This window comes from Gavia stellata, chromosome 26 (assembly GCF_030936135.1).
Source record: "Gavia stellata isolate bGavSte3 chromosome 26, bGavSte3.hap2, whole genome shotgun sequence".
In the NCBI taxonomy this organism is placed as follows: Eukaryota; Metazoa; Chordata; class Aves; order Gaviiformes; family Gaviidae; genus Gavia; species Gavia stellata.
Genome location: NC_082619.1, coordinates 3,378,400 through 3,397,802, shown reverse-complemented (window position 1 = coordinate 3,397,802; position 19,403 = coordinate 3,378,400). Strand labels below are relative to the sequence as shown.

Here is a 19,403-nt window from a genome sequence, read left to right as displayed (position 1 = left end):
AGAACAGAAGTGCTTCTGCCTGGGAGATACCTGGCCAAGCAGCAGGGGTGGGGAAAGCTCACTGACTGCAAGGGAGATTCCAGCAGAGGTGAGCTAGAGGACGTTACAGATCTCCAGGGAAATCCAGGACCAAGACACTGTACATAAAGCAAGAACTAACTGTGGGAGAGGCTAGCAAACAGGTGGCCAAGGCTGTTAACCAGACATCTTCAGGAACCCGTGTGGCACTGAGTAATTACGGGATATCTAAAGGAACAGAGGGTGCCGTGGGGTTGTGCTCAAGAGGCGTCTCCTTGATTCCAAAAGAGATTGGCAGGCACAGGGGGAAAAAAAATCAGACAGGTTTCAGCCTGAAGGTACCGCACAGGCCCTCACTCATTCCCCTTTGATGATAAACATTCCCCCCCCCCCCATCACACCTGCCAAATTCATCAAGAACATCACAGAGGAAAGGTTGTATGCTCCACAGATATGAATGCTTTAAGGGATTCCACGAAGCCTCTTCAGTTGCAAAGGCAACCCCAAGAAACCCCTTCCCTTCCCTTTGCAATCCATTCCCTAAGTCATTCTCTTCCAGTCCAACTGAGTTTGTGATAGTCTTAAATTGTTCACATCCCACCGGCACAAGCCCCCAGGGCCTCCTCCTCCTCTTTTTTCCAGTATAACATTCCCCATAAAGCATAGCCTGTGCCCTGTGATCTGATCAAGCTTCAACACATCATGCTTTCAGTAGTTAATGTCTCTCTTGCAAAAAGTTGGAAAGCGATTAAGAAAGGCTGTGCAGGCAGGAGTGCAAATCCAACTCTCCCATTGACTTGCTTTCTTCAACCAAACAAGCCTCTACCCTAATCTAGCACGCGGTTTTTCAGCTTGCACTATACACATAATATTCCCTGGTGAATCAGCATGGTTCTTTGAGATCCTCAGGGGGAGCGTGCTTCATACAATTATTCATAGATGGCAAAATATTTTAGTCAATGATAACAATTTCACGGCACCCTGTTCTCTGCTATCTAGAAACAGCTCTGGAGATTTAATCTGAAACATGTTAACAGCATTGACTGTGAAAACTGAGCTGCCTTTGTTGCTCTTGTTAGGCTGAGCTGTAGGTCTTCACTATCAAACAATGCCAGAACACTATTTCACAGCAGAACAAGCTGTTGCCCCCCCCCCCCCATCTGAAATCTCCTCTATCTTCTTACCACCTGCAACTCAGCCTAGATCCAGCTCTGCACCTTCTCCCCCAGCCTGTCTGCATTTCTGCTGTGCTAGAGCCTGCCCTCGCTTCTTGTCTTCCTCCTGACCTGCTTCTCAAAGCTTTTGCTCTTCCCAATCTCAGGTCTTTATCTTCTTCCACGTAATTCCTTACTCTACTACAACCTCCAACTTGCCACGTGCTTTCGTGCTCCCGTGCCTCTCACTGTAACCGTTTGCTCCCTGACCACCTCTCTCCAGCTGCTCCTGCCCGAGGAATTTGTTCATTCATTGCGTTCCAGCTCTACGCCCCAAGAGCCAACAACTGCACATCTAACGATGGGAATGCTGATAGTGTTAATAGATGATCGCAATCAGCATCCACACACCTGAGCAGGACTGTGTGAGGATCTTCAAGGCCTGCAGTTTCTACCTTTGAAACCCACGGGGGGTTGATGCAATCTAAAGGCAGCAGCTAAAGGGAAGAAAGGCAAGGAGGAGAGAAGGAGGAAGTAAAGTTCCCAGTTGCTAAAATAGAACAGGAAGGAAAAGGTAATCTTCTGGTTTCTTGGATACAAGAGTTTCGCTCACGTTCAAATGCAGCATGTTGATGAGGCAAGATTCAAAGACCTTGAGGGAAATCCCTAGGTCCCAGTGATGATGGCTCTGAGTCACTATCATATACCCCAAAACTTGAAACTTGAGATGCACAGCTGGAACGGAGTTTCACTCCACATCACTACCACCAGGTCCAAGTTCTCCAGCATATTCTCTCCTCCTCTTCCAAGCTCACCTCTTACTTTTTCCTCCCTTCACAAGCACGTGCAGCCAACAGACTTCTACCTTTCTTTTTCCCTTCCCCTCTTACAAGGCCAGACACAGCTTCCTCCAAGTCCTACCCTCTGTTCTCTTGCACTTCCCACTGCAGATCAACAGGGGTGTTCGGGAGCATCTCAGCCAGGTATTTTGTGACAGTGGAGCATACTGCAAACATGCATGGAGATTGACATTAACTCAGTCGTAGCTTGGGCGTCTAAGTCTGAGATAACTGCCCCAGGCTGTCTTGGTAGACAGCGAGGAGAAATAGGCACCTCCAGAGGCCATTCATCTGACCTATCTTAGACGCCTATCTTAAGTTGAGATGAATGGCCCTCTGGAGACGACTATTTCTCTTTATTGACTACAAAGGGACCCAGGGGCAACTAGTTCAGACTTAGATGTCCAATAGTGAGATATTTAAAACTGGGCGAGGTGATTTCTGCTCCCAGTGGTTATGTAAATAGGAGCTGGATACACAAATCTCTTCAGCGTTGCAGCAGGTCCAGTGAGTGTTTGTGCACAGATTTATTTGCAAACAAATCTCATATTTTTCTATTTCAGTAAAAGCTTGAGTTCGAGTAAAATTCAAATGATTCCAGCTGCAAGCCAAGGTTTGGGTGTGATAGGGATAACAACTCTCCTCTTTCAGTTAAATCAGTAACTTTCCTACAAATATTTTAAAAACAGACTCAGTTTCCTCCCAGTTTCTATCAACATCAGGACTCACACTGAAATAGTCATTTCTCCCCTTAGAGGAACGGGCTGTTGAAACAACATCTGCACTTAAGATTTAATCTTTTCTAGCTCCAGGAGATAAAAAGAAAGAAAAGTGTAAGTGGCAGCAGATTCTCGGCTGCTGTAAACTGCCAGAACTCCACTAATTTTAATGGAGCTTTGCACCAGCCAACAACTTGCCTCTTGCTACACCAACCAGACACAATGGGATCCAAAGTCTCCAGCGTCTGCTAGACACAGTCCTCCCCTCCTTAAACTGCATCAAATGGGGGAAGCCCTGGGATTTAAGTGGAGAAAGATTGCTTTGAGCCCCTTGCACAACGGTTCCCGGGAGCTTACCCATCAAACAAGCCTTCATTCCCCTCTTTATGGGTGTTCTGGACGGGGGAAAAAGGCAGCGATAAGCTCAGCTGGCTCCCCGCAGCACGGCAGACAAGGACTGTGCTGCTCTCCTTGGTTCACCTGGCAGCTGTTTTGCATAGCACTGGCATCAGATCTGGTGCGAGTTTGCCTGGGGAGGTTTCTCTGGAGATGGGAGCAGCAGAACAGTTCCGGACTCTTCCCCCCACCCGCTGCTGTTCCCCCCACCTGGAACGTGGCGTTTGCTCTGAAAACCAAAGACAAGTGCTCTATCAGAACCGACACGATTCCCACTGGAAGCCACCGAGCCAGCCCGGCACTTGAGGATAAAAGCCGCATAATGGGAGAAAAGTAAAATCAAGATTGCAGCTTGCCTTCATCTTTGCAAGGCAAACACATGCAGCAACATGCAGATGTCACCTATGGGGAGTGACAGCTGCCTGTGGCTCTTTGCCCGATGACAAAAACAGGGCTGCAACCAGAAGGCTAACCTTATCCCCCTTCCCACCCAACTACACACTTAATTCGCCTCACAGTTTGATCTCAGCTGCACAGGAGGGACAGGGAATGAGAAGGTGATTTCAATCTTTAACAGGTGTTGGGGAATTCCCACAGGGAATCAGTTTTCTGCTGCGTGCATTTGAGAGGGAAATTCAGAACAGCTGAACGGTGATGGAGGAACAGTGCCAGGCAGACACCAGGCAGGGGATTCAGCTGCCTGGGCTTAGATGTCTAACTTTTAGGTGTCTAATTCTGAGCCAATTGCTCTAGGCTCCCTTTACAGCCACGGAGAGGAAGCGGGCGCTTCCAGAGGGCAATTCGTCTCGCCCCCGAGATAGATGGCAGAGAGATGAATCACCTTCTGGAGATACCTATTTTCATCATTGACTGTACAAGGAGCCCGGGGTGAGTAGGTCAGACTTCAGCCTCAAAGTATTGAATATCTAAAATTAAGATTAATCTCACCTATCCTGAAGATTTTAGCACTCTGGCTGATAAAGCACAATGCCATCAGAGATTGACAAAGCAGGCCAGATGCAGAATGCCTTTCAAGGTACATCTTCTAGAAGCTGAGAAATTAACTTGTTCATATTAACTGAGACAAGAATCAGATCTCTCACCTCAAACAACATGTGAAGTTAAAAGATTACCCAAGAGCGGGTAAAGAAAAGAGTGGCAACAGTTATTATAACAATAAACAATACTTGACCCACATGCTGTAAATGAAGCAAAATGCTCACCTGCACTGAGAAGGATGTGGTTTTGTTAAGCAAAAAATATATTCAGCATCAAATACACTTCTCAGGATTCCAATTCACTTTGGAAGCTCAAGCAAATACCAAGTCATAGCCCCCAAACTACCGTTCCCAGCAGTCAGACCAGCAACTTCTCCAGAACTAGCAGGAAAAGCCCTGGGTGGTAAGAACTCACTTAAATCACTTTCTCTCCACTTTAGTGGCTACCCCTGATCCCCTCCAGCTGTGTCCAGTGGCACTGGGGAGTAGAAACTGAAGCTGAGCAGACGCCAGTCAGTTCCCTGGATCCTTGTGTGTGCTGCGGGGATGCTCGCTGTTCCCAAGGCTTACCTTAAGTGCTTTTTAAAGGGAGCAGGGGAAAGTGTGAACAGGATGGGGAGTTTTCGAGGCAGCCAGCTAGGGCTGCAGTTTTCATGTTAACCGTTTGCTCTAAAGACACAAACGGACCAAACTGGGGCATCGGAGCATCTCCATGGGAAAGTTCAGGCTGATTAGCAAGAAAAGTGAATCTGTGCTGACTCAGTCAGATGGTTACAGACTCCAGAGGAAGCTTTCACTGAAGACTCAAATGTTTCATTTGGGTGGAAACCCCTGGGTTATAAAAACATCTTTCCTTTGTCAGCAATGCCTCAAAGAAATCCCATCTTCTAGCCCCACTGCAGCTCTGAGAGCAATATACCCTTCATGTGGGGCAGGAACTGGGGGGAGAAAGCAGGACAGCGAGTGTGGGAGACTCGGGCACTTTCCAGAAGGAAACCCGAGGGCAGCAGTTGTTCCCACGGAAAACATTTCACCTGCAGGTGCTGGGAGAGGGCAAGTCTCTTCTCTTAGACCAGAGGCAAGAGGCAGATCAGACCAGCTCTTCCTTTGCCCCTCTAATTCAAGTCAAACCAGCCTTTTGTTCCCCTTTCCCCTCCCCATCCTTTTTTATCCTCTTCCATAATGGGATGTTTAAGAAAAAAAATAAAATAACCCAACCTCAAACCCTAATCACCTTCATTTGAATTTCAAATATCCCCCTCCTGGCCTCCCCCACGCCCCAACTGACTCGGAGCTGGGAATATGGAAATTTCTCCTGCTTGCCTTAAATGTGGCTGTGCTATGAAAATCATCAGCCTTATGCAAATCCTGAGCAGGCCCAATTGCCATAGCAACCAGCTGTTTCCAGCCCGACCGCTGCTGCTTTCATTTATTCGGGACTTGTCCTGGGGCTGTGCATGGCTGCGGGGGGAAGAGACAAGAGAAATCCTGGAGGCTTTGAGGAAAGTTTCACGAGGGAGAGCTAGCCTTGGAGAGCAAAGGCGTAGCCAAGGACTAGGCTCAGCGTGGGGCCAGGGAAGGCCAAGTTTCCTCAAAAGACTTTGGCCTGGCAATCTGTTTCCAGCCTGATCTGAAGAGGTAACAACAAAAAGCAAAAGAAAAAAGCTCAGACTGGGCAGCCCTTAGCTTGTCTGCTGCGTGCAACAAGGAGTGGCCCCGTGCACCGAGCAGTACACCCTGAGCACCCACCAACTCATCTCACACAAGCCATTGCACTGCTCAGTCTGACATCTCTCGCTCAGGCATATTTCCTTTTGCCTGAGTTAGAAGCTGACATAGAGGTCAAAGCCACCATACCCTATTCCAGCGTGAGCCATCAAGTTTAAAAGAGACCCTACCCTGACACCTGTGATTAGAATACAATAAACCACAGCCTTCCCAGCCCAGCAGAGAACAGGGCTCCGTTCTGCCCAGAGCTGTACCCATCCCTGGGGAGAGCGGCACCTGCATTCAAAGAGCTTATGCCCTGGCAAAAAGGTGGGAGGAGAGATCGGGACCCTCACTTTGGAGCTGAGGAACAGAGATAGACTTAATTACGTTTGAGCAGGGAGTGTGTGGTGGAGACACAGACTGAGACAAGGTCCCTGTTTTTCCATCTGCCCTGATATGGATTTAACGCAAAATGTACTGACGTAGAAGCTGGGGTACTGGGAGGAGTTTTTGCTTGGGTGGAAGTTTTGGTGTCCAGTTTCAGAGCTGCCCTTGCTTCCGCTCCTCCACTGCCAGGGGACCTTAGGGGTCTTGTGGCAGCAGTGGAGGAAGGTGTCTCATGTTGACATCCTTCTACAGGCACAAGCTGGCTGAAGCTGAGGATGCAGGGGGAGAAGAATGACATTCACAGGAGTGTCTCCTCAAAAAGGGCACTTTGCAAGACCATAGAAGCAGACGCATCATAGCTCTTTACCATTTTCATTTTCTTGGGGTTTAAAGGAAAGGATCTTCCTCACCTTCAGAGAGAAGATGTCTGCTTTATTGCTTCCTAATGGACCCGGATATGTTACCCAAGCTGTGAGGGTTAGATAACCCCCTGCCATTGCCACCAGAGTCAGAAGCAGGCCAAGAGCCCAGCTTTCTGGCTCCATGTGCCCTCCCCATGAAACCGCACTCCTCTGCCTGGCTGCTGCTTTTCCAGGTCCCAGACCCGACACAGCCGGATGAAGCTGCCAGGTCAACCAACACCACTGTTCCAGGGAGCCATACCAGCTGCTCCCGAGGCAGCGATGATGCTGTAGGGCTGTCCTATATTGCACCCACACGTACACACCCCAGCTCCTCTCCCCGTGTGCTGGGATGCCCATCGTGCACCCCGCCCTGGGCTCCTGGCAGGCTGGCCAGTTCCCCGTGTTACAGGGTGGGGAGGGAAGATGTTCAGAGCGCCTGCAGCTATTCAGTTACCGATGGTTGTGTTTGAAGAGCTTCCCTATCGCCCTTTTGTTAAAGCTTTGGCTTCCCCCCCATAGCCTCAACAGATGAAATCAAAGGGAAGTAGCTTTGCTTGGTGTAACCTGTTTTGATCAAGCAGATAAACAGGGAACAAGTGTCTGACACAAACAAACAGACAGACAGAGGCAAGTCCCACCTCAGCATTTTGTTGCATCAGATACAGAGGGCTTAGATAAACCACAAGAAGGGGGAGATCTCTGCCTCTCGGCTTGAAGACCAGGGGCGACACTCTGCAGTGCCAAGCCCCCACAGTTCCCATAAAAAAAATCAACCCAGAACTTGCTGGCATGGCTTTCATCAGTTTAAAAAGATGAAAAGAGCTTACAGCCAAGCATAAAACTCACGCTTGTCATTACCCCCCATGGAGTCAGCGGGACTGCCTGCGAGCCCAGCCACAGCTGCCGCACGCCAAGCGTTAAACCACGCTGGCATCACACAGGAAAGGGTAAAGAGGACCCTCAGACCAGAGAGATGACCCGGTGCTCCGTCTGGGGCTGACCTACAGAGCTCTTGGGTGATGGGGAAGGCAATCCAACCCACTGCCCTCGGGGGAGAAACTCCTGCCTATTCCCCTCTTCCCCCTCACACACATACTGTGATAAAAAAGTAGAGTTAAAGTAAAGGAGGGCTTAAGATTCACAGGACTGGGTAGGGTAGGTGATATTCCTTGGATTTTTTTTTTTTTTTTAAGTCATGGCTTTTTGTAAAACGGCAAAATTTCACTACAACTGGTAGACATGAGGGGTGGAATCAAACATGGTGTTTTGGAGAACATCTTACTGAAAGTTTTGAAGCATTTTTTATTAAATTGATGTGGATGAAGAAGGAAAAAAAAGCTTAGCTTTCCTACCCACCTATGAAAGAGGAACAATTTTAGCAATTTTCTCAAAAAAGAAAAAGCCCCACGATTATTTTAAACACTTTCAAAGTAAAAACAATGCCCCAAATTACCCTTTTTTCCCCTCTAAGCCTAGAACTGGCGGAGATATGAAAGGATGAGATTATGCTTCTGCTACTGACACTTCCCATCAGATCTTTAGGCATCAGTTTTAGATCAAGGGCTTGGTTTACAAAAGCATTTTGGCAACCAACTCCCTTCAGTATTTTTTTTTTTTTTTAATTCTTCTTGGAGCCAGTCTGCATCTTTTGGTGATGAAAGGCCTTTGTAAATCTTCACCTAGAAGGATTTCCATTCTTTATAAGCTACAATATTGTTAGTTTGATAACTGCCCTCTCCTTTGGGGGTAAAAAGATTCCTGGGGAGCTGTGTGGATTGGTACAATTCATTAGGAAATCGGTCTTCAATTAATGAGTCATTGGAAAACAGATTTTCCCACATGAAGCTAGTAAACAAAACACTATACTATTAGGTGTTGCAGTAAATATTCCTCTAACAATGTGTATAAGGGAAAATAAAAACTTCCAGGGAAGTTCAGTACAAAGAGCTTTGTTGTTTATAAACAGAATGGTCGGAAAGAGGAGGAAAAAAAAAAGCCCGACAAAGACGCGTAGAGGTTTTAGGTAAAGCATCAAGGCAGGCCCTCCGTGGGCTTGGCGGGTCGCGACTGCCAGTGGGGCTGATGTGCCAGGTTACACCACCTGAAGCATAACATACACAGCTGAGCAGTAGCGTGCGATCCTGCCCTGGCCACCCTCTCCTCCAAGTCCTGCAAGGGACCCATCACCCCACGGAGGGGTCGTGGCTGTTTGCTGGAGTCCCGCAAGGAGCTCCTAACTCTCTGTAGTGTCTCTCCTCACAACTAAGTGTGATGTGGTGGTCTCTGAAGATCCTGAACAGATCCGCAAGTCACAGGGACTGTATTAGAAAAAAGAATAATTTAAACAGGTTCCTTGTGTCAGTCCACAGGGAAGTGTCAGTCTTTTGCAAATGAAGGAGATTTACTTGTTCTGATTTCCCTGCTTGATTTGAAGGCTCCTAGAGCAAAGCTAATGCTGCTGCGAACATTTTTATTATTTTAAAACAAATTGACTTCACTTCTCTGCTTTCTTTTCTCAATTACCACTAGAAAGAGGTGCTACAGCTAACACTAATGGTTGTCTGGGAAGCTTAAGCTGAAGAACATATTTTTTCCAATCAAGTGTGGTGCCAGCTTCTCGCCTGTTTAACTCTATTGACTGCAACATCAGCAGCGAGAGTCTCCCACTACATATAGTAACAGCCAATACCAAATACCGACTCTCCTAATAATGCAGCCTTTCTAATCTTGATTCAGCAATGCTATCCATCAGCTCTGTGTGCCAAGATGCATGAAACATTTCAGGAGACTCTGGTTCCCAATTTAAGGCCCTGTAACAGCTACCAGGGTTTTCTGAAAGAGCTTGGGAAGTTGGGAACATGTTTGTTGCCATAGACAGCTTGGAAACATTTATCTCAAAGAACAAGTTGGGGTCATCTGAAAGCCCTGAGCAGAAGCTGACCTGACCAAAGTCAATCAGAGTTCACCGACATGAATAGAAACAGATTTTATCTCTAGCTTAGATTATGTCAAATAACCCAGCTTAATAGCTAAGAGCACAGAGGATTGCTAGTCCTCAATGTACGGTGTAAATAAAGGGGTAGATTTAGTCCCATTAAAACATGCCTAGGTTTCTCTGGCTTTACCAAGGTCTCATTTTTTCCAAGTAAGTCCTCTCCAATGACAAAAGCAAGAGAGAAACAGTAAAATCACTCCATGTAAAGTTTTCATCTCCTGCTACATCCCACTCCCCCACCCCAAGCTAAGGCTCTTCATTACCCAAAGAACAATGATTCTTCCACAGTCTCCATGAGTTTTAGTTTTACAAGGTGTTTATTTCTAAGTCTATAGAAGAACCTCACTGTTTCTTATAATAATCTTTGGTTTTTATACATAGTGGGTGCTAAAAATATTTCTTATTGCTGTTTATTTGCCTAAAACAAAATCTGACCACGAGCCTTTGTGAAATTACAGCCTCGAAGTCTTGCAGTCAAAGCCCACTGCAGGCAGTGGCAGTCAGAAGTGATGCCAGAAAACACAAAACTGATTTTTATGGTGTATATCACACCTTGTGGCAGTGCAGAAGTTGGTAGATAACTTGGCAGAAATCAGTGCTAACACTGGTGCTATCATCTTCAAAGGATCACCCTGTTCTTCAGGTTTCCATATTCAAGGAAAACTGGGGCTTCTAGCCATGGAGCAGCAAGAGTCTGAGCAGCCGTCTGGTGGGAGTAGTGGAGATGAGAAACCCAATCATGCTTCAAGATGAAGAGCGATATATTTTTGCTGGAACTACCTAGCTGGATTTGGTTATTCCCAAAGTCCCTCCCATTTTTCTACATATACGTGGCCAAAAAAGGCTTAGTGCCCGGGAGTTTTGTCTAAGGAAACGTTCCTGACACGAACCCTGCGTAAAGCGAAGAGCCGTTTCTGCTAAACTGAGCGGACCAAGACTATTTCAATGGCATTATTCCTTTGGCAAGACGTGAGCATACTTCCATGCTAAAACCGCAGAGGACAGTACTGAGACACACACTGATTCACTGCTGTTACAGAAGGATCTTGCATGCTGATCAAGATACGAACGCAATCCTAGCCCAGAGCGCATTCTTGATCAACTCCCAGGCTGGTTGGAAGAGTGCAATGTAGCAGCAACAGGAGTCAAGCAAAGCACGGACAGAAACTTCCAGCACCCATGTCCCCCCTTTTCTTTTCTATCCCCTCCTTCCTCGGGCTCGCTCGCCTGCCCCCCACATCCCGGACCCTCCTTACCTGGCTCCACCTGGTCGGGTTCATGCCGAGTATCTGTGGAATCTGCCGCATCACCGCTCATCTTGATCTCTGGAAAAGGAGGCACAACTGATTTTAATAACAGGTCACAGTCCCAGGCAACAGGCACATGTGGCTTCCACTAAACAGCACAAATGAATGTGTAATTATAATAAACCATCAGACTTTCAAATTTCTGATTCCTCAACATACAGTCACTAGAATATTCATCAGCTCCGAGGATGCACTTTCCCTCCTGTTGCTCTTTGCATCCCCCTCATTCCTTTCCCCCTCCCCAATTTGCTGCTGCGTTCTCACCTTTCGCATCATTCCTCTCCCGCACAGAGGATGAGGGGTTGTTTAACCAGCAGGAGCCATCCCAGCCTCTCCCCCGAGCTTTACGTAGGCTTCCCAAACCAACTGGTGTGGCTCTCAGGTTGACACCCCCCTCCAGCACACCTGTGGAGGCAGGGAATCCCCCCCAGCTTTCCCCTCCTCTCCCACATCCTTTCCCGGTCCCTCGAGGTGGCTCAGCCGGGCCAGTGCTTGGTGCTGTACAAAGTGCACGCAGGGAGGACCAGCCTCAGAAAGGCAGGCACGGAGCAAGATGCTTTCAGAGAGGGGAGCGAAGCCTGCCTTCCCCTCCCAGTCCCTCGCAAATTCAGCTTGTTTCTCTCAATACATCTGATCCTAGTTGCAAACTATTTTCCCTGCTTTCTCCCACACGCACGTGCTCACGCCCCTGGCAAACGGCGAAGAAGCTGCCTTGCTCCAAAGCTCTGTCCCCAACCCAGGAGCAAGAAGCCTGCTTTGCCATCAAGCTCCCGCATATTTCCCCCCAGCCTTATCAATGCCAATAAATTTGTCATTTACCCTTGAAGTGATGGCTGCCACCACACCCCGGGCCACGTTCTCCTTCGGGGACAGCTGAAAGAAGAGGTGGGAATAGTCAACTTTACACTGGATCGCTCATCTCCTCCTTAAAAGAGGCAAAGTACAGGCCAGTGAAAGAAGGAAGAATATCTATTCAAATTCAGATGGACACCCCCCACACTCTTCTACCCTTTGCATGGGAATTTTAACTCTTTCCAGGCTAGTTGGGGAAAAAAGATAATAATAATTTTTTATAAAGAACCAACTGATTTGCATGTGCTTCCTGCAGCCAATCCCGGCCACAGAAGTCATCCGATTTGCATCGGGTAATAACAACAGTGTGGAAGCTGGGCCAGTGTTTGCTGTGGTAGAAAAGGCAGGTGGAAGCCTTCTTAAAGGCATCACGCAAACCTTTTCCTCTTTCCTATATATGCCTTGTATTATTTCCAAACAGCCAAAAGGGTGAGAAGAACCCTATAGGTTTTTATACCTATTATTTCCCTCTATTACTCACACTAAAGCAGACAGGCCTTTTTGTGTGTTTGTTCAGGTTTTCTCTCCCCTATTCAAACTTCCAGTGTGCAAATGGCAAACGATCTGCTTTTTGGCCAAAATTGAATTGCTTTTTTTAGGTTAAAGTTTGAAGCTCTTTCTTCAGCAGATGAATAAAGGAAGAAAAAATTGACGAGATTTTATATCAGAGATGGAGCACAGAAACATTCACATACTTCAGAAACTTCCTTTCTTTAAATTGTATTAAGGAGTGAAGGGAAAAAGGAGAGAGAAGAGAGTTGTGGGATTTTTTTTTTTTCCCCCCTTCAAATAAACCCACTGCAATTAAGACATGAACATTTAGTGGGGCTTCTAAGCATTTCCACTGCAGGATGAGTAATTATCATCAGCTATAAACATCTTATCTTGTAATACTGCCAAGGGACCCTAACTTAGGCAATCTACAAAGCACAAAGTTTTGCTTGCTGCCAAAAAGTATCTTAAAAAAAAGCCAAGTACTCATAAAATAGAGTAAGAAAAATCATAAACTCTACAGAAGTTTGGTGCTTGCTTTAGGGAGAAAGTCTGCAAGTTTGCAAAAAAAGTAACGCAGGTTTCATTGTGAACACACAAATAATAAGTGAATGCATGTTAGCAAAAGAAAATTATGAAATCCGCAAGACCAAGGAGCCCGTTATGGGCACAGCGCAAGAGACAGCAGTTCAGACAGAGCTGAGGAAGGGAAGATGCAAAAACAAACCACAAGCAGCTCTCTCCCTCTTACAGGAGCGAGCCCTCAGCCCCTCTGCATTTATAACCTGGGGTGGGCGGGGAGGAAAGGAGGAATTGCAGCTGCAACTTGATTACATATCACATGCTACCCATCAGTTAAATTCCGTGCTCCTGGAGCTAGGAGATAACAAGATACCCTGTGATTCTCTCAAACACAGAGCAGAAGAATTTTATTTATTTTCACAAAGATTCAAATTCCTGTCATAAATGTACACATATTTATTACATTATTATTACATAAATGTAGTAAAAGTTTAAATATCTCATGGGAAAAAAAAACACCCAATAGCCCAGGAAGAAAAAGGAAACCCTTTTGATCAAAGCCTATTGATCTGAGTGGTTTGGGGCTGTCCAGCTTTTGTATACCTACGGACAGCAGTGCAGCACCAGTCATCCTCCAAGGGGTCCTTGAGAACAAGAAGCAGGCGTTCAGAGGAATTACTTTCTAATATCATGTAAGCGTGGCCAAGGCAAAGGCAACACCTTTTTATTGACACCCAAGAGTCTTCCCCTATAAACCAGGACAGAGTGATGCATCTGGATTTGACCCCCCCTCCATCTGAAAAAATATCTCAAGACAGGACAGGCTGTGAGACTTTGAGTCCAACTAAATGCAGGCTCCTTCCATACAGCTTTGCCAGGTTGGCAATATACAGGGAATAAGCAGGCTAGTAAAAAAATCTCTGGGAAAAATAATGCAACTTAGGACTGCCTGACTCCTAACCACAGACCTATTAGGAGCCGCCACTGCGGCCTGGGCCATATTAAAAGTGTGCTGCTATACCTCAGCTAGCAAACATACCTGGAGTAGGGGTAGTCTGGTTTGTTCACCCAGACCAAAGAAACTGTACCAGTGCAGACACTTCTCCGGGGATATATCTGCATCTATATTTTTGCTGAAACAAACGGTGTCAGCAAATAAAGCTTTCCCAAGCCCTTATTCCTAGTAGTTGTTCAGACATGGGCACGAGGGTAAACCAGCCTGCTGACTTTAAAAGGAAAAACGAAAGCCAGCGGTGGGGGGGTGGGGTGCAGAATGCAGCTTGCATGGACCATTACTTGGAGCCTATTGAATTTTAAGCGCTTTAGGTGCCTGAGCCCCTCTGGAGGCTTCAGAAAGGTGAAATATCCAAATGCCTGGGGAGGAGGCGGTGGTACACGCCAGGGAACACGCTGCTGCAGGGAAACCCTCTCGGCAGGCAGGAGGGCGTGCGGAGCCCGAGCAGCCCACCTTCACCTTGCATGCTGCGTCTTCTCTGCACAGCCAGGGAAGAAACAGAGCACACCTCTGCAAGCAGCTTACTGCAAGGCCTTAGTCTTCGGGGACCCCAAGACTGAAAATGCTGAACTGCCTTTGCACGAGGGTGAAGAAACACCCTCCCACCACCGCTGGGCTCTGGCACGTGAAAGTGGTTGGGCCCCGGCTGATCTCCCTCCCTGCAAAAAGATTGCTTAAACCTTAGGCCCTTCTGAGGGACGGCAGGGTGGGATGATTTGGTAGAATGGAAGTTCAGCACGCACCCAGCTCTGCGCAGCTCCTGGCCAAATCCACCCTGGGAGTGATGCCACTGGCTTTGACAGAGGGCAGAGTATCGATTTCGGGAATCTTCTCATGAAGAAAGAGTCGCCCACAAGCAAAGCAGATGGGTGGATAGGAGCCTGCGGGGGATGCGTCCCCGAGAGACACCACACACAAGCACACCCATCGCAGGTGCTCAGACTAGTCAGGCTCACACGCCGAGCCAAGACCACGAGCCTCCCGCCTCCCGCAGCCTCTCCTCGTGGCCGGCTGCACAGTGCCGAGGGCTCCCCAGCTGCCCTCCCCGTGGCTGGCACAGGGAGCCAGCCTGCTCGGCGGGGTGCCGACCAGCCGTGGAGGAGCTGCTGGCATCCCAGAGCCGTGGGGAGGTTGCAACGCAGCCATGGAGCAGAGGCTTTGGCCATCTCTGCCAGCCCGCTGCAGGCTGACACTGTGTTAGGTGATGGCGTTGCTGCAGCATCTGCCTTGCCCTGCAGGCCTGCCTGTGAGCCCACACGCAGGCAGGGCCTGTTGAGGGGCTACAAGCACTGGGCACGGACCCCTCGGTCTTCCCCACACAGCAGGGCCACCAAACACCTGAGCTTCGCTGCAGTGTGCCCATAGGTATGCAAAGAGAATGAGCCTGGGAAAGACTGATGGATGTATCCACCTCCTCCCCTCCAAACCTGGGGACAACACGCAGTGTCTCCTGCTGCACAAAGCACCGGACACAGGTCACTAGCAGGGCACATGGCTCCCGTATCGCCAACACCCTGCAGCCTGCCCCTGCCACAGAAAGGGCTGTCAGGATCTGGCCTTCACTGCTACTGCTGCTCTGCTCCTACCCCAGCATCACCCTCAGCTCCGGCATGCCCAAGGATGCAGACCTTCCCCTCAAGCACGGGGGCCTGAGCTGAGGGCAGAAGCTAAACTTACTCTGTTGGGGCGAGCTGGAGCTCAGCACAGCTCCAAGGGATTTTGCAGTGATTGTTCTTTTTCCCCAGCTAATTGAAGAGGGGACATCTGCTCAGAGAAGATGTGAGACTACCTACACTGTACCTCTGGTTCAGACCCCCTGGAAGGAGTCTCTCCCTTTCTGAGTATCCCTGTTCATTCATTCCTCACTCAACCCAGCCTCCTACAGCTCCCTCCTCATTCATTTCTCCCTCCTTTCCCCTCTTTGTCATTAACTTTCTCCTTCCAACCCACGTCCCATCTCACTCACACACACACACACCCCCCTCCACCCTTGCCACATCCCTCCATGAATTTATCCCCTCTCACTCCTCCCAGCTTTATCCCAATGGCTGGACCCACAGGTCAGGCACTAAATGCTCATTTTCTAGGTACCCAACAGACCTCTGCGCTCTGCTCCCTGACCCACGTTAGGGCTGGCAGCTTGAGCGGTGCGCCCACGTTGTGGGCATGGCTTGGCAGCCCCCTAAATAGGATCAGGGCAGCATCCATCCCCACATAGGAATGTGGGCACTTAACCAGGCACTGGCTGTGATAGCTGACTCCAGCAGGAGAAAAGAGGAGGGAAAGGAGGGAGGAAAGGTCACAGGAATCAGAGCAATCCCATTTCCTGCCCAAGTCCACGGTCTCAGCTACGTGGTGAGCTCCAGCCCGATCCTTCCTCAAGTGCTCTTTACCTGCGTGCACAGACTCCAGGTTCACCATCCTGCTGGTGGAGGGAAATCCGCGGTGCGCCCAGCCTCCTGCCGTCAGCCCCAGGTTGCCAGGGGCTGCCAGTTTGCCCTCCCTCCTCTGCCACCCGCTGCCTCTCAAACCGGGCGTGGGTCCGCTCCCGAAGGGACCTAGAGCTCCATTGCCTGTTGCCATGCAGGGCCAGGTGAGCATGCGGCGCGGCGCCACGCCTCGCCCCACCTCCGGCTCCCTCGGGTGCCCTGACACCCAGCAGCCTGGCGCCCGGCCCATGCAAAAGCGCCCATTTGCATATTAGTAACTCGGGAATGGATGAGTCCCTGCAGCGCTACCAGGGCGTGGGGTGGGGTGGGAAGGAGGGAGGAAGGAAGGCGGTTTGCCCGCCCTCAGCGGCGCAGATACACCCCACAGCACCTGCCTGCTGGGCTGCAAGCGAGGGGCTGTGTGGGGGCTCCGCCGTCAGCCCCAGATCCGAGTTGTCCCCTCGAGGATAGGCTTTTGGCTCTGCCCCTTGCAATGCGCGGGTAAGGGAGGCCAAGGCATCGAGCCAGGCTGGGCAGCAGCCGCCAGCACCCAGAAGGGAAGGCATCCAAGCTGCGGGAACAGCCCCTCCAGTAAGCAGCCCTTTCACTTCAGTTCTGGCCACTCTGATAAACCCTGGGGTCTGCTCAGAGTGAGCCGTGAGAGCAGCCTGTGCGGTTGAGTCTTTGCGTCCCCTAGGTCTGGGCTGAACTTGAATGATGCCATATGAAACGATCAGCACAAAAAGGAAAGTTGAGAGCAGCAAGGTAACTTGACTTGGCTAAAGACACAGGACGGGACTAGGATCAGCACACGGAGACTCCTCTTTCCTCACTTGTGCTCTGTGCGGTACATCAGTCCCCCAAGAAGAGGAGAGAAGCGGCAGACAGCCTCTTCCTCCTCCTCCATGTTGTTCAAAGCTGCGGTATTTAACTGACTTCCAGGGAAGCCAGGAAAAAAATCCCCTGATGTTGGCTTCTTCCCAGAGGCCAGAGCCTCAGCCTATGCTCTGTGCTGTGACGGGGACCAACAGTCACCCTGACGGCCCCAGGCACTGCGGTTGCTCCCAGTCCCTGCCGGGCACTACCTTGATGATCCCCTACCACAGCCCGGGGTAGCAGGATGCCTGTGTTAAACGCCTGAGCTCCAGCGCTACTCAAACCCCTCCTGAAAGCGTTAACACACTCAATTGGTAGCTGCCAGGTACAAGCTATCACACATTCATCTCTCCCTGGCTAATTCACGTTCCAGGGCTCTCGGCTTTCCCACATACTGCTCTCCCTCCCTGGAAAGACAGGTTTCTCTGAAGAGATGGGTGGGCGGGCAGGCAGGCGCTCGGAGCCTCACCTCCAACCCAGTCCACGCTATGGGGCTGGAGTGCCTGCCCTCGGCTTGCGTGGTCAGAGAGGACATCCTCAGGAGAGGGCAACACGCCGGGAGGAAAGGGTGGATGCGTTAGACGAAACTCTACCAAGGAAAATGAGGAGGAAGACGGGGGGAGAGATGGAAGGGGGAAAGCAGGGAGGAGGGGAAGTTCCCGGGTCAGACTAATGTTTGCAGGCCAGGGTGCAAGGGGAGATTTCTGCGGGCTGCGTTTCGCGTTGCTCCAGGAAGCAGAACGGTGACATGGGGTGGTTTGCGCAGGCAGCTTGTTTCGAGCTGCTGGCGGGGCTGGACTGCTGCCACCGATGCCGAGCCTGTGCGGAGCCCCAGCCATTCAGGCCCCGATCCTCGGGGCGTTCTGGGCAGCTGCTGGTCTGTCTTCTGCTCTTTTCGGCATCGCCCCCACGTCTGGGTTTTCCCCATCTTGAAGACTGACGCGATCGGGTGTCTTCACTGCTTCAAACGTGGATTTGCTGCTGGCTTCCAGCCAGCTTGAAGGGCCTCTGGGGCACGGCAGAGAGGCCCTGGGAGGGCTGGGGGCCACGAGAGCTCCCCTTGCCCCCCGCATCAGAGCGCCTTTTGCACCCCCGTTGGCAGCTTCACCTGACACCCATCTTTCCTGCCCGCTTCCTGGTGCCTTTGCCCTGCTCCCGAGCCGAGCGGCCCGGCCCGGCGCCCCGGGGAGGCGGCGGCACCTCCCGCCGGCGGAGTCCGGGCAGCCCCGGCCGCGGCAGGGCCGCAGTGCCCTCTCCCGGCCCGCGGGCGCTGCCGAGCGCAGCCGGCACCCTCCGCAGCTGGGGGAGCTGCTTCTGCTGGCTATTCTTTTGTGGTCAATGGAACAGCAGGGGAAAAAAAAAAAAAAAAAAAAAAAAAAAAGTATTTCGGCGCTTTTCTCCCCAAACAGCCGTGGGAGCAAAGCCCTTCACCTGGTACCCTTGGCTTCAGTGATGTGCCATGCAGGTGAGAGAGAATACAGCCTCCTTGTTGGGCTGCCTGAAACACCTCTGCTACCCAGAGAGAGAGAAAAAACAGGGGAGGGATCACAGCGTCATCACTCCTTTCTGCTGCGGAAATAAGACCACCTTCTCCGGGCAAAGGCAGGTTTCCTTCAACTCTGTCCTGAGATGGTCACTCCCAGACGCCAGCAGACACGCTGCTCTTTTTTTCCACGGCCATCAAAGAATGATCCATCTGCTCTCATCCTCGCTGTATGCATATGTTCCTCCACTCCTGCCACCAATGTTTATTCCCCTCTTGGAGGAAGATAAGCTCTGCCGATAGCACTTGTTTTATGGAGCGTGGCCTTTGGACAGGCCCTGAAAGCAGGAGCCACAGAAAGATGTTACAAAATCCCCCACTGCTTTTCTCTAGCAGCCAGGATTTATAGCAGTGCTCCTGGCCAACCGCGCCTTCTCTCCGTGCCAGGGAGGTCTCCTGTCTCCACCTGCAACAGCTGCTTTTCAAGGGTGTTTTTTACGTGCGTCAGGAAGAAGGATTTTTCTTTGGAAAGGCCAAGGCACTGCAGTGCAGCTCTCTTCTGGCAAGGCTGGGGAGACCGCGGGATCTTGCAGGGACCACGATGCACAGCCGGGATGTGGGGCGTGGACCACACGCATCCCCCGCTCCGGCCCGGGAGGGCGCTGCCGCCAACCTCCCCCCGGGCACCCTTCACCTCCGCAGAGCAGAGCGCGCTCCGCCAGCACCCACTTGTGGAGGCCGGGAAAGCTGCACCGCAAGCCGTGCCCGCCGGGGCCCGGGCCGGGCTGCCCCGGGCAGGACCCCCAT

The 19,403-nt window shown here is 50.4% G+C and overlaps 1 protein-coding gene across 1 annotated transcript in view; it reads right to left on the bottom strand.

Moving 5' to 3' along the window:
- Positions 1 to 16,487, bottom strand: part of POU2F3 (POU class 2 homeobox 3) — a 41,726-nt gene extending 25,239 nt beyond the window's left edge. Inside the window, exons 1-3 of the mRNA XM_059829737.1 lie at positions 16,202 to 16,487; positions 11,747 to 11,800; positions 10,877 to 10,945 (exon numbers count right to left, since the gene is read on the bottom strand). Of these exons, the coding sequence (XP_059685720.1) occupies positions 10,877 to 10,945; positions 11,747 to 11,800; positions 16,202 to 16,487 (409 nt within the window). The remainder of the gene's footprint in view (positions 1 to 10,876; positions 10,946 to 11,746; positions 11,801 to 16,201) is intronic.
- Between the last annotated feature and the right edge of the window lie 2,916 nt (positions 16,488 to 19,403).